Genomic DNA, 15,543 nt, shown 5'->3' with positions numbered 1-15,543 from the left:
TGAATTAACACATCTTATCCTCAACAAAACATACAGAATTCTTTTCCTGTATTTATTCTGTAATTTAAGATGAAGAAATAAAATATTTCTTCTAAAAACTCCCTTATAAATATTCTTAACTATCTGTAAAAGAGCTTTCATCAGCAGGTGAGTAGATGAGTTACAACCTGGCATCACCTACTGTGGGAAAATGGGAATAACAATGACACTAGGAGAACTATTAACACTTACTGAATGCTTACCATGTGCCAGGAATTGTTCTAAAGGCATTGTATGTTTTAATTCACTTCGTCCTCCTTATACCTCTGTGTAGAAAATACTGTTATTATGTTTGCTTTGTAGATGAGGAAACTGAGGCACAGTATGATCAAGGAACGACTAGTAAGTGGCGAAAAAAAATCTTTGCACACTGACTCAGGAAATACACATTAAAGTTTTAACTGAAGAGCTAGGCAGCATAGTAGCATAGAGCAGTTTGGGCTCTACTAAAGGATGCTGGGCTTCAGTCTAGACACTCTTAATACCAGCCTGATCCTGAGCAAGGTACTCAACATCTCTATGCCTCAACTTCCTCACTGGTAAAATGGGGTGAAAGGTGCCTCCCTCACAGAATTATGAGAAATCAGTAAGTTAATACTTCCAAGCTCAACATAGATTAAGTGCTATGTGAGTTTGTTAAACAAATGAATTTGGAAAGCCAAGTTTACTATGAGCCATTCCCTTCAGTAACAGCTATCCAGCTCACTCTATTTCTCTTGTGGCTTCTTGCTTTAGTTTCCTATTGCTGTGATTACCCTCTTCTGCTTCCTGTTTTTTTTTACTTATCCTTTTCCCATCCTCCCTGCCATTTACTAGTTCTACTTCTGTACTCCATATTCTTGTAACAGGAAGATGTCTCTTCTAGCTCATTACTAGTGAACTCTAGAGCTACTTCCCACTGCCTCCCTACTAAACACAGAGCACCATATTCCTAACCTGGCATGGTGTCATGGCAGCCTCCTTGGAAGAGAGAACAGTTGTGAGAACACGTATGATGAACACTCAAGTGGCTCGGACTATATAGGAGGCTCTTTGGGGGCTTTGGCAACTCAAAGGAAGGTTTTTAGGGAACTGTATGCAATCACGATCTATGTGTCTTCACATGTAAAATAAATTTCATACCCTGTTGTCCAGATTAAATCAGGTAATGTATGCTATAAGTTTAAAAGTTTAGAGTTACTGTCATACAGCAACACAGAGAAGTAAACCACAGCAGCAGTGACAAGAAGCATAAAAATGTGAGACTGAAACACAAAGCATTAGGAAATCATGGGAACAAGACATAATTCTTTCCAGTTTCTATTATGTAGTGTGTTTAACTGTGGATTTCTTCCTGTTTATCCTTACTAGGCATTACATAATAAGAAATATAGATTTGGTTTCTATTTCCCAGCCCTCCTGGTACAGAGCTTCTAAAATTCTTGGAATTTCCTGAATGACAGGGTGTGAGGACTGGCTTTTATTATTCATAATAAATACTTTTAACCATATTTGAGTTTATGCTAATATAGTGACATTTGAGGACAGGAGCTAGTTGCCAGAAGGACCAATCATGTGATTAGAGAGTAGAAACTTTTAGTTCTTACTGTGGCCCCCAGGAGGGGAGACGGGCTGTAAATTGACTTAATCACCAGTGGACTATGATTTGATCAATCGTGCCTACATAATGAGGCCTCCATAAAACCCCTAAGGAATGGGGTTCAGAGAGCTTCCAGGTCGGTGAACACATTAAGGCACTGTGAGAGTGGTACCCCAGAGAGGGCATGGACACTCCATGTCCTTTTCCACATACCTTGACCTATATATATATATATATCCATCTAGTTGTTAATTTATATCCTTTGTCACATCTTTTATCATATACTATAGACCTAAGTAAATATTTTCTAGAGTTTTATGAGCTAAGATAGCAAATTACCTAACTGACAAGGGGGTTGTGGGAAACTCTGACTTATGGCTGGTTGCTCAGAAGCACAGGTGATGGGTCAGTCAGGTGGCATGGTGGTTAAGATGGCTAGATCCCACATGGCCAACTGAGCAATTCAAGTCCCAGACCTGGTGACTTGAAACATGCTGGATACACATGTGAGCATGCCCAGATCCTGAGAGGAGAATGGAAGAGAAGGGATTGTGGTGTGATTATCCCCAGTGGGAGGTGGTTTCTTACTCTCTCTGTCTCTCTCTGGTGAGTACACACACTCTATAGCAGATTTTAAAAGTGTGAAAAAAAGAAGAGGAAGTACAGGTGGCAACCTGGGACTTATGACTTGAAGCAAAGGTTAGTCTGTGGAACGAAGTCTTTAAAATGCGGGGCCTGTACTAACTCGCAGTACTATCAGCATTGAATTGTAGGACACCTGGTTGGTTCCAGGAGAGCTGAAGAACTCGATGTGGGGAAACCTCACATTTGGTGTCAGAAGTGCTACAAGTATATATATAAAGTTTCTCTATTTACTTGAAATTTGTTGGGTTTCTTAAATCCGAGGATTCATATCTTTCATCAACTCTGGAATACTGAGAGTCATAAGCTCTTTGAATAACATCTCTCTCCTATTCTGTATTTATTTCTGGTACACCATATATTTTTAGCCCTTCTTACTCTATTATAAATGTTAATTGCTCTTTCATATTTTATATCTCTTTGGCTTTCTGGTAAATTCTTCCAATTAAGCTTCTAGTTAACTTGTGATTAGAAATACTCAGTGGAGACATTTTTGCTTCCTCTTTACTAGGCTACAAATTTCTAAGCCAAACACATTTTTTTATCATCTCTTTTTGCAGATTAGATTCCCCCCCCCAATATCCACAATATATTTTGATGTTTGCAGCCATGCTGATCCAACTTGCCACTTTACATGTACCCTGGGCTTTGCTTCCTGATTGCTCTTTAAACAATATTAAGTCACCAAGGTTAGTAGATAGATAATTCAGTAAGGCAATGGATTTAAAAGTCAATACAATTTTTTCTTGGCATTTTTAAAGTTCATTGTAAAGTAGACACTTCAAGCTAGCCCCATATATCCTATCTCCAGAAATATAAGTTAGGATATTCTTACTCATATTTGTAACCCCAGTGCTAAATGTGGATGCCTGGCACCTAGCAAACATTAGTTACTAAATAGTTTCAGCTGAAGATTAAAATCACCCACTTTCTTCTCCCCACATAAATGCATAAACTTGATTGTTTTTTGCTTGAATTAGACAAAATAATCAATGTTTCACATTTATGTTATATATTGACCTTATCTAAGGTAGCAAGAGATTTTTAGGAATTATAAAAAGAAGAAATAAAAATAAAAGGATTGGCAAATGCTTCTCTATATATAACCAAGGGCTCAGAAGCAATAATGTTATTAACTGGCAAATAATATATTCATGTAACTCATTTTTATTTTTGGAGTCAGTATCAGAGTGCTTGTAATTTGAGTAGTTTTTATTATAAGCTAATATGAAATACTTACACTTAGCACTAGTTTACTCTTCACAATCACTTCTTCAAAGGTCTCATTTGTTTCCTCTTTCCACAAACTAATGAAAGTGTTCATGTCCTGGGATATTGAAGGATCAGGACTCCCATCACATTGAATGTAGTGTTTCCACTATGGAATAAAAATGTTGTAAGGTTCACACTTGTCAAACTAAAAAAGAAAACTGCAAAGTAAAAGTTGTAAGAAAAAAGGAATGCATTAGTCTTAGAAGGCTAGTACAAAACAAGGGCCAGACTCTTGGGGCATGCAGCCAGACCTAACAGCAGTATGGCCAGATGGAAAAACATGCTCACTAACACTGAAAAATCGAGGGTCTTTCATTGTAGTGAAAGAATTATGATACATATAAGTTGTTCTGAGAGTTTATGCCAGATAAAGACAATAAAGGAGGGTCTTACGGAGGTGGGGAAGGAACAGGATTGGGTGAAAGTCCACTAGCAGTAGCTATCGGAAGCAGCTTAATGGGCAGTGATGTAGTCCATTCAGCAGAAGTGTGATTGGCCGAAAGGAGTCTGCAAATCTGAGATTATCTTGAGAAATTATGTTTTATGAAAGTCAGCCAAATAGTTGATAAAGAGTATGTTATTGGTAAACAGGCTGGTTAGCCACTCTCTCTTCCTCTTGGTTCTCTGGCTCTTATTTTTAAATTTTTGTACATCATTCTCTCTCTTTTAAATTTTGCTATAGGGTGCACAAGCTCACTAGAGAGAGAGGAAAAGTGAGAAAGCACCTTTCTATGGAGAGTGGTCACATCACAATTCCTTCTTCTCCATTCTCCTTTCAGGACTTTGGGCATGCGCCTGGTGTATTTCTCAAGCTGCTGGGTCTGGGGCTAAAATCATACAATTGGCCATACTGCAATTAGTCACCTTAACTACCACATTATGGGATGGCCCACATCTCTTTCCTAGATAAATTTTATCCTTATATACTGATAAAAATTCAACCCAAGAGTAAATTACTTCTTTTGTGAATATGTGTGTGGTGTTTTTTTAGACGGGGTCTTGCTATATCACAATGCTCATGCCTTAGTCTCCCCAGCACCTGGGATTCCAGGCATGTGCCACCACACTCCGCTTTTCAGGGATGGACCTGGTCCTCCCCAGTGGCCTCAGCCTTCTGAGCAGCAATGCCCAGCTCATGCTACTGCAGCTGGGCCTTTATTTTTTTGAAGCATGAATTCTTATGACCCAGATTTCCCAATTCATACAAAAACATATGATGGTTTTGGGAACCAGCAGTTAGCCTAATGGCTATGTCACTGGACTCCCACGTAGTGGACCACGGTTCACGTCCCGGACCCGGTGGCTTAGAACTCACGCCAGGCACATGTGCGTGCGTGCCCAGGATCCCGAGAGGAGAATGGAGGAGAAGGGATTGCGGCATGACCATCCCCCCTGGGGGGTGATTTCTTGCTTTCTGTCTCTATGTCTCTGTCTGTCTGGCGTGCGCATGTGCCCTATAGCAAAAACCTCTCAAAAAGAACAAATAAACAAACAAACAAACATATGATGGTTTTAACCAGTAACTTGAGATAGCACTAAAATAACCAAATTCATCATTCAAATAAGTTGTAATTCTAGCATTTCAGGTAAATAGAAATTCTCTTTATTTCCATGTTTTTATTTTTAAAATATTATTTATGCCTTGGTTTTGTTTTGCTGTTTCCCTCTTTGATCTAGAGCTCCTTGTATGTAAAAACTGACACATGGGCTATTTTCTACTTCCCAGTTTCGAGACTGCTGGTTGCCCTTGGCAGTTTACTATTAGTCTTTCCATTCACGGTGCGGTCTTTGCAGATTTTACATTTGCAGTCATTTCATACTTATAATGTTTTATTAAAATATATACCATAATCTTTTGCCATACTAAATTTTTTTTTCATTTTTCTCTTGATATACACCTATATTGTGTCCAACATCATTCTGTCTGGGGCAAGTCTAGGTTCCCTGAAGCACAAGAGTTTTACATTTCAATTTAGGATAATTCCCTCAGTACAGATTCCCAACCACTGAATTAGAGTTAAAGGATATAAATATTTCAAGGATATTATTAGTGACAAATTGTTTTCTACAAAGTTATATTAGTTTACTTTGCCATAAGTAAATAGATCTGTCAAATGAGAAATTTTTCTAAAGAATTTTTTGGTTTCTTAGGATTAAAACAGATCAGTCTACAGCTCAGAATACAGCTCCCTCTGGTGGCCACGGTAGTATCAGTTCCAAAAAGAAAAAAAAGAAACTGGTTTTACCTGAGAAAGCAATCTAGTTTCTCGCTTCAGTTTCTCTGCTTCAGAAAAACATCTCTCTAGTAAAAAAATTTCTTCAAGTTCTTCCTTCCTCCGTTCTAGATCCTGTTGCATGGGAGAGATAAATGAATCTGCTCTTTTTTGCTTTGTTTCACAGGTAGCATCTAAAATTTACCTGGTGAAATATGTAGTTTCAAAATAAATACTAAAATTATGGTATAATAATATATCATAAGATTTCACCTAAAATATTGGTTAGCAAAGTGTGTTTTGAAGACTCTTGGTGGATCCCCCAAACTATTTCAGAATCTGTAAGGTTAAATCTGTTTTCATAATTATAAATATCCAAAAATAATGTGAGAACTATTTGCATTTTTCACAGAGTACATATTTGCACTGATAGTATAAGATGGTGTAAAACTACTGGGGGCTTAGCATTATTCAAGGCAGTCGTCCCAGACTATACTTAGCTCAGGGATAAGGTTAAGGGAGTAGGAGCCAGAATGACCTGATGTAGAGGTGAAAATTATTGATACTATGAGTCTTATTAAATTTCAAGTCTAAGTGCCTGTCTTTTAAATATTATGTGTTTCATGGGGCCAGCAAGAGGCATGATAGTTAATGTGTTGGACTCCTACGTGGTTGACTGTGGTTCAAGTCTTGGACCTGGTGACTTGCTTTCTCACATTCTCTCTCTCTCTGTCTCTCTCAGGTCAAATGAAAAAATAATGATAATAAATAAAATTAAATGAATAATTACTAAAATAAATAAATATTATGTATGATGAATGAGAAGTATATATAAAATATTCTATTGCCTATGACCATGGCCGGCCATGGTGACTCAAGCAATAGGGTGCTGCTATGCAAGGGTGGGGCCATACCAGAGGCCTGGATTCTTAAGAGGACAGGTGTAATACTGGGCCTATAATCCCAGCTAATTGGAAGGCTGGGGCAGGATGATCACAACACAGCAAGACACTGTCAAAAAATACCTACCTCTCTACCTCTTCCTCTCTTTCTCAAGAAAAAAAAAAAAAAAAACAACAATACTCTCTTGAGAAATAACACTTGTGGAATTATTTGAAAATTTTGGAAGACATGCTCTCAAAAATGAATTGAGTGTTCTACTCCAAAGGTACAACTCAAAATATTTGTTGCCAATAATAAAGCTTCCAAGAAAAAAATTAAATTTTAGAGTACTTTTATCTACTACTATGATCTGGACAGTTTCCCAATCTTTGAAAACTTTTTATTTGATTAGAGATGGTATTATGTATGTGATTTCTTTGATAATGAATAATAATTTATCTCAACCATTGAAATCAATTATTTTATGAAACAAATTTTTTCCAAGCAAGCAATGCATGATATTGAAACTCACACTCAGAAACAACTTCAATTCAAAATATAAGACAGATTAATGTTTTAATATAGCAGAGTATGAAAAGTACATTGATATGGTTTCAGATTCCACATTAAGAAACTACCAGGTAAACAGCAGATGGCATAATGGTTACATCACTGGACTCTCATGTAGTCAATTGTGGTTCAAGTCCCAGACCTGATGTTTTAAAACTCATGTGTGCATGCCCAGAATCCCAAAGAGGAGAATGGAAGAGAAGGGATTGCAGCATGGTCATCCACCCTAGGGGGGTGATTTCTCACTTTTTGTCTCTCTGGTGTGCACACATGCCCTATAGCAAAAATTCCCTAAAAGAAAAAGAAAGAAAGAAACTATTGGGCCAGCCAGGAACATGATGGCTGAGGCAACTAGATTCCACCTGGCTAACTGCATGGCTCGAGTCCCAGACTTAGCAACTTCAGAAACATGCCAGGCATATGTGTGTACATGCCCACAATCCCAAAAAGAGAAATAGAAAGGAGATTATTACACGGTCATCCTCATGAGTGTGTGTTTTCTCACTTTTCCTTTCTTTCTGTCTCTGTCTCTCTTTGGTGAGTGCACACACCCTCCAATAATTTTTTTAAAAAATTAAAAAAAAGAAACTATGACTTGTTGTCTTTTGTTATAGTATCAAAGAAGAAAATCTACAGTTATCTGAAAGGTTGTTAAAATATTCATCTTTTTCTAATTCTTTATCTGTATGATGCCAAATTTTCTTCATATACTTCATTCAAAACAACACATTGCAACATATGGAATACTGATATAGAAATGAGAATCCAGTTGTCTCCTACATCAGATATTAAAGAGATTCAAAAATTATAAACAATGCTATTCATTTCCTTAATTTAAAAAAATACATATTTGTTCTGTTTAAAAAAAAAAAACTGTTAACATATTGGGTTCTCAGAGTCTTGATGTATTTTTTCTATGTAAAAATGCATCGTGACTGGGGTCAGCAGGTGGTATAGTGATTAAGGTGCTGGACTCCCATGTAGTCAACTGCAGTTTGAATCCTAGATCTGGCAGCTTGAAACTCATGCTGGGTACATGTGGGCCCAAAATCCCAAGAGAAGAAAGAAGGAGAAAGGATTACAACGTGGCCATCCCCCGTGGGGATTGATTTCTCACTTTGTCTCTCTGTTTCTCTCTCTCTGGCAAGCACTCATGTCCTATAACAAAAATTTCTCAAAAAAATCTTTTCTAAAAAATGCATCATGACTTTTCTGACAACTTAATATTTACTCATGTTCATTAAAGTTTACTTTTATCCATTTTTAATATGTATTAGTATAATTATTGTAATTATTGTGATTTTTTTTTTTTTTTTTTTTTTTTTTTTTTCTCCAGAGGACACATGTGCTGACCAGGAAAACAGAGAGCGGGGTAGAGAAAGCATCCGCCAATGGGTCAAGGACACAGTGAAGTCCCTTCATTCCTCCATCCTGTCAGGATCTGGGCACAAATGCACATGTGCTGACTTTTTGCTTTATTTTTTCCAAGTTGCTGGAGCCAGGATTTGAACCATACAGTTTGCTGTGTAAGGTCTGGTTCCCTTAACTGCTAGGCCACAGTTGGCCCCCTAATGTGATAAACACTGATGAATATAATCCACATAAAGAAAAACTTCTTGTGGGTCTTTGATTTTTTTTTTCTTTTCTTTTCAGTTTTTACCATAGGGAGAGATCACTCACAGGAGAGAGACAGAGAGGGAAAGTGAGAAAGTAGCCCCCAGAAGGATGACCACACCACAATCCCTTCTCCTCCATTCTCCTCCTGGGACTTTGGACCTACAGGCATACACACCTGAAGGAATTTTCTCTTTTTTGAGAGAGAGAGATTTTTGCTATAAGGGTGCATGTGCTCGCCAGAAAGACAGAGAGAGACAGAAAGCGAGAAATCACCCCTCAGGGGGGGTTGGCCATGCCGCAATCCCTTCTCCTCCATTCTCCTCTTGGGATCTTGGGCACGCACGTACACGCGCCCAAGTGTGAGTTAAGCCATCGGATCCAGGACTCAAACCATAGCCGACTACATGGGAGTCCAGCAACATAGCCATTACGCCACTGCTGGTCCCACACCTGGAGGAATTTTCAGACTGCTGGGTCCAGAACTCAAATCATGTGAGAGTCCGCAGCCTTAAACACCCCACCTATTGGCCCCAGTTCTTTGATTTTTAATAGCTTAATGAAATTTTGTCTTGAAAATAAAGCACTTCAAAACCACTCATCTAAAATATTCTGGTGAAAAAGAGAAGTGAAACTGAAAAAGAAGTAGAACTTGGGAACCAGCAGTTAGCGTAATGGCTATGTCCCTGGACTCCCACGTAGTCGACCGCGGTTCGCATCCCGGACCCGGTGGCTTAAAACTCACGCTGGGCGCGTGTGCGTGCGTGCCCATGATCCCGAGAGGAGAATGGAGGAGAAGGGATTGCGGCATGACCATCCCCCCTGGGGGGTGATTTCTCGCTTTCTGTCTCTATGTCTCTCTCTGTCTGTCTGGCGAGCGCACGCGCCCTATAGCGAAAAAAATCTCTCTCAAAAAAAGAAGTAGAACTTGAATATTTTGAATGACTTTTTTTTTTGGTTCCCAGTAAATTGTCCGTAAGACAGATTTATACATGCTTACCAGTTACAAGCATGAACTCTGAAGACTGCTTATGTAGATCTAAGTCCTACGCTGTCCTATTAAACTGCTAAAATTATCTATGCCTCAATTTCCTTAACAGTGAAATGTAGATACTATTGTCACTTACTTTATGGTAGGATTAAGTGAGCAAAACCAGTACTTGTAGAACTAAATATCATCTACTACCTAAATCCTGAGAGCCACCTGAGAAGGACACTGAACGGCAACAGATTTGATAGCCAAATAGTTTGTTGTCATTAAAAACATTATAAGTGTTTACTTACTTTTTCTTCAAGATGATGCCATTTTTCTTTCTCTATTCGTTGTATTTCAAGCCTTTCCATTTCTTCTTTTTCATACTTCAAACGGGCTTCCTCTAAAAAGCAACAACAAAAAAAAATTCAGTGATTAAAAAAGTCAGTGATGGGACCAGCAGATGGCATAATAGTTACGTCACTGGACTCTCATATAGTCGACAAAGGTTCTAGTCCCGGACCAGCTTAAACTCATGTCAAGTGTGTGTACATGCATGCATGTCCAAGATCCAGAGAAAAGAATGGAGGAGAAGGGATTGCAGCATAGCAATCCCCACAGAGGGTGATTTCTCACTTTCTGTCTCTCTGTCTCTCCTGTGAATGCACATGCCCTGTAATAAAAATCTCTCCAAAAAAAACAAACAAAACAAAAACTTTAGTGATTAGGGCTGGCAAGTGGCATGGTGGTTAAAGCACTGGATTCCCATATGGCCAGCCTCAGTCAGAGTATCAGACCTGGCAGCTGGCTTTCTCAGTTTTCCTTTCTCCCTCTCTCTATCTCTCTCTGGTCAAATTAAAAAACAATAATAAATAAAATTAAAAAAAAATTATTTTTAAAAAATAAGTGATTATACCACTATATGTGTGTATGTGTGTGTGTATGTGTGTGTGTGTGTGTGTTTTAATTTGCTATAGGACATGTGCACTCACTGGAGACAGAGAGGAAGAAGGAAAGTGAGAAAGCACCATCCATGGGGGGGATGGTCATTCCCCAGTCTAACCCTTTTCCATTTCTCCTTTCAGGATTCTGGGAACACATGCACACACACTCCATGTGTTTTTTAAGCCACTAGGTCTGAGATTTGAATTGCACGGTCAGCCTTGTGGAATCCAGCTGCCTAAACCACCTCGCTGCACTGGCTCTAGATCACTATGTTTTTAAGCCCTTAAAAGTACTCTAAATGTTTTCAAAATGTAGTGATGGGGGAATATTTCATAGATGTCACAACCTTTATTATGTGATAGAAATTAGAAAAGTGCTAGCTTTCCTTCTTTCTGAAAAGTAACATGGATTTCAAACTTTCTGGCCCCAAATATAGATCCACGATATTTCTCTTCTCCCCCAAATTTATAATCATCCAAAAAAAAAAAAAATCAGCTCTATCAGGGATAATTTAAGGGAGGTAAATTCTTCAAGACTCCCAAAACCTTGTGACATCCACATTATCAGAAGCAACTATCTTAATCTTTGTTTGCTCTCACTTTTAAAAATAAAATATGAAATATACATTGAAGAACATGAGTTTAACCCAATATAATAATATATATCTCTCAAGATACAGATCCTGGGCAAGCTAGGTGGCATGGTGGTTAAGGAGGTTGGACCCTACAATGGCTAAGTCCCAGACCTAGAGACTTCAAAAACATTCCAGGCACCTATGTGTATTTGCCCAAGATCCCAATGGAAGAAAAGGGATTGTGGTGTGGACATTCTCCCTGTGGGACACTTTCTCACTTTCTCTCTCTCTCTCTCTGGTGAGCTTCTTTGTCCTATAACAAAATTTTTAAAAAAGAAGATTTAGATCCTGACAATATATTCTTTTTCCCAGATTCTGACAATATGTGCTTATTATGAGTCATCTAAAGAGGATTTATAGGGTCATAAACAAAAATCAGCATGGAACCCAAGAATAGTCTTTTATTTTAATTTTTAAAAAAGAATTATTTAATTGTATTTATTATTTTATTTTTTAAATTTGTCATAGGGCATATGTACTCACCAGGGAGAGAGAGAGAGAGAGATAGGGAGCGGGGGAAGAGAGAAAGTACAAGCCGCCAGGTCTGGGACTCAAACCATGGTCAGCCATGTGGGAGTCTAGCACCTTAACCACCATGCCACCTCCTGGCCCCAGGATAGTCTTTTAAACCCTGAATGCAGATCTATAAATGTTCTTAATGCTAACATATATGACCACTTGGAATGTTCAGATTTTAATATCACTTTTTGGTATTTTAACTAGCCAACACTTTTATTCATTTTTACTTGTTTTTTTTTTTCTTATAAATGAAATTGGCATTTTAACTTGGCAAATAAATACTGTTAAAATGCAAGAACTTAGGCCACTGTGTATATTTCTTGCTAGAGCATATTTCCCACCTCTAATGAATTTAAGATTTAGAATTTCTACAGCACGATCAGCACCAATGATCCTAATTTCATTAGTAACACTTCATGTGAAGACTGTAAATAAACATACAGGATACTTGGTTGAATTTGAAGTTTAGGTAAACAAATAATTTTATTTTAGTTTTAGTTTTAGTTTAAGTATGTCCTAAATCCTAAATATTGCATGAGGAAGTTATCCCACGTGAGGCACTATTTATCTGAAATTCAAAGTTAACTGTGCTCCTGTATGTTATCTGGGAATCCTACTTCATGATGTACCTAAAATTGATTGATGTGTACTAACATCTTTCTGGGTCGCTGTAAATAGTAGGTATCTATGATAAAATAGCTTAAGTGAGAAAATTAAAGAATTTAAAAATATTAACTAGATGACAGAAACACCGACTTAGTGTTACTGCATATGAAAATAGGATCCCTGTTTGTTCGGTACCTTCTTCTTTCAGTCGCTTCTCCTCCTCCTCCTGCAGCAGCTTCAGTCGTTCAGCTTTGCTGATTTTCTTTTTCTTGCTGCCAGACTTAACAAAGGTCACAACACAGAAAAGCTATTAATGAATCTGATTTACTTAAAAACACAGATAGTAGCTATGAAAAACACTTTTGCTTTCATGACGTTGGTCTTTCCTGTACTTATTCAACAAATAAGACTTACTATCAGGACAAAGCCTTGATTTGGGGCACTGAAGAACAAAGGCTGGAAACAAATAAATGTTATTTAAAGAAAGGTTGATAGTGAATTACATGCAATTTAAATAGTTCTCTCATTCCCAGTTTCCAAATCTTTACAAGGACACAAAAGAAAATCTTATCTTGTTGTAAGAAATAAAGTAAAATGCACGCAAAAACAGTTTGAAACTGTATATCTATAAAAATTAAAGGTTTTTTTTAATGACTAACAGGTATACAGAGTTATTTTGCATGTTTTGAAGAATCGAGATTATTTTTAACAGCAGGGATAAAGTAAATTTTTTTAAAGCAGGTGGTATTTCAATTTGTACCCAAAGCATTTTAACATTAGGGGAAGATAACCCAAGAACAAGGAGTTGGACGGGCACTGGGTAAACCAGTAAGTTCAGTGGGCACTGGGAAGACTCCCAGAAGGGGCGATGAAGGAAACGAGGATGGGAAGGGTTAGAACTATACCAAAGAGTTTGAGGAACCAGCAGTTAGCGTAATGGCTATGTCGCTGGACTCCCAAGTAGTCGACCGCGGTTCGCGTCTGGGACCCGGTGGCTTAAAACTCACGCCGGGCGCGTGTGTGTGTGTGTGTGTGTGTGTGTGTGTGTGTGTGTGTGCCCAAGATCCCGAGAGGAGAATGGAGGAGGAGGGAGTGCGGTGTGACCATCCCCCCTGGGGGGTGATTTCTCGCTTTCTGTCTCTCTCTGTCTGGCGAGTGCACGCGCCCTATAGCGAAAAAACTTCTCCAAAAATAAAAAAAATAAAAAGAACTATAACAAAGAGTTCAGATGTTACTCTAAAAGAAATGAAAACCTACAAAATTTTGAGAAGGGTTGTGACTGTTAAAAATATAATTTGGGAGCCAGCCAGTGGCATGGTGATTAAGATGGCGGGATACCACATGGTTGACTGCGGGACTGGAGAAACACTGCAGGCATGTGCGCATGCTCACAATCTTCGAAGGATGGAGAGATGGAGAAGAGATTGCAGCATACCCTCCATTGGGGGTGCTTTCTTGCTTTCCTTCTTTTCTGTCTCTGGTGAGTGCACACACCCTTACGCTAAAATAAAAATAATAATAATACATATATGGAATTTTGAAAACTAATCTGGTCTTGAGGGAAAAATTATAAAATAGGTATCATTTCAGTTACTATTAATGAGCATTAATAAAGTTTTACCAGTAAAAATGCAGAGAAGATCCAATAAATATGTTATTAGCTTACTTATCTAATAATGCTTAAAACTGGAGGTAAGAAGATAACAGGAGTTGGGAGAGCCTGAAGAAGGAAGAATTGGCAGTCCAGAACAAGTAAATTTAAGGAGGAATTGCTGAAAGTAATTAACATGTATTTAGCATAAAATGCTGGTAGATTATCCAAGCAATGCTCACAGGCACTGGAATTGTAGGACTGAAGTTAAGCACAGAGAATTGAAAGCAATAATGGTGATAACCATCTGTCCTTCATTGCCCATAAAAGAGTAGAAAGAACACCTTCTAAACTTAAAGAGAAATCAAGAGAAAGTATAGTTAATCCTTGGGACATATACAGTCTTGGACAATTTTCTCTTTTTTGCCTCACCTACTCCAGGATGCTCGAAGAATTCCATAGTTCTATTGGAATCTCTAATTCATCACCCCTCATAACTATCTCATTTTTAGAAACCACTTTCATACCTTCATTTTTTCCTTTTCCAGGTTAGATTTTACAATGGATCTCCATAATCACTATCTTTATATATGAGAACTTCTAAATGAAATTAAACTATGAGTCTATTTTGGTGTAATTTTTTTTTTTGGAAAGCCATGCATAGTTTCTTGTAAGACACATTTTCCTCGAACATTTTGAAGATCTCTTGTGTACCTCCACTGTTCTCTCCCTCTGTAAAGCTCAGATGGCAAAATTCTAGTTCCAGTTAAACCCACTTTTCCATATATTCTGTGCTAGTGACATGAGCAGCTGAACCTTGCCAGAGAAAAATCCACGGGAGTTGAAATTTGTGAGGACAAATTTTAGAAACTCTAAGCACTGTCCATTATTACTACTACTTCATTCCCCTCACTTCAAATCTCAACATCCCTTTTTTCTTTCTGTTCTCAGCTGCTCATTTATATTGTGATAGGCAGTTAGCTAGAAATGAGTGGGCAGCCCTAAGAAAACAGCAGAAGGGGGCCAGCAGATGGCACAGTGGTTAAAGGCGCTGGATTCCCACATGGCTGACTGTGGTTGGAGTCCCGGACCTGGTGGGTTGTTTGCTCACTTTCTCTCTCTCTCTCTCTCTCTGTGTCCCTCTCTAGCCAAGTTGAAAAAAACAAATGAATAAATAAATAAAGTTAAATAATTCTTAAAATTAAAAAAGAAAGAAAAGAGGGAACCAGCAGTTAGCGTAATGGCTATGTTGCTGGATTCCCATGTAGTCGACCGCGGTTTGCGTCCCAGACCCGGTGGCTTAGAACTCACTCCGGGCGCGTGTGCATGCATGCCCAAAATCCCGAGAGGAGAATGGAGGAGAAGGGATTGCAGCGTGACCATCCCCCCTGGGGAGTGATGTCTCGCTTTCTGTCTCTATGTCTCTGTCTGTCTGGTGAGCGCATGCGCCCTATAGCGAAAACC

The 15,543-nt window shown here is 38.3% G+C and overlaps 1 protein-coding gene across 2 annotated transcripts in view; it reads right to left on the bottom strand.

Annotated features, from left to right (window-relative positions):
* DNAI7 (dynein axonemal intermediate chain 7) overlaps nucleotides 1–10,182 on the bottom strand; it is a 68,853-nt gene extending 58,671 nt beyond the window's left edge. Inside the window, exons 1-3 of one of the 2 annotated variants that reach the window (XM_006140299.3) lie at nucleotides 10,096–10,182; nucleotides 5,779–5,880; nucleotides 3,501–3,638 (exon numbers count right to left, since the gene is read on the bottom strand). In XM_006140299.3, the coding sequence (XP_006140361.1) occupies nucleotides 3,501–3,638; nucleotides 5,779–5,880; nucleotides 10,096–10,155 (300 nt within the window). In that variant the 5' untranslated portion in view covers nucleotides 10,156–10,182. The remainder of the gene's footprint in view (nucleotides 1–3,500; nucleotides 3,639–5,778; nucleotides 5,881–10,095) is intronic. The other variant, XM_006140298.3, reaches the window with a different exon arrangement.
* Nucleotides 10,183–15,543: the final 5,361 nt, after the last annotated feature.

Source organism: Tupaia chinensis, unplaced genomic scaffold, assembly GCF_000334495.1.
Source record: "Tupaia chinensis unplaced genomic scaffold, TupChi_1.0 Scaffold000028_1, whole genome shotgun sequence".
NCBI classification, from domain to species: domain Eukaryota; kingdom Metazoa; phylum Chordata; class Mammalia; order Scandentia; family Tupaiidae; genus Tupaia; species Tupaia belangeri.
Note: the sequence above shows the minus strand (reverse complement) of the source record. Positions and strands in the feature narration are given on the sequence as shown.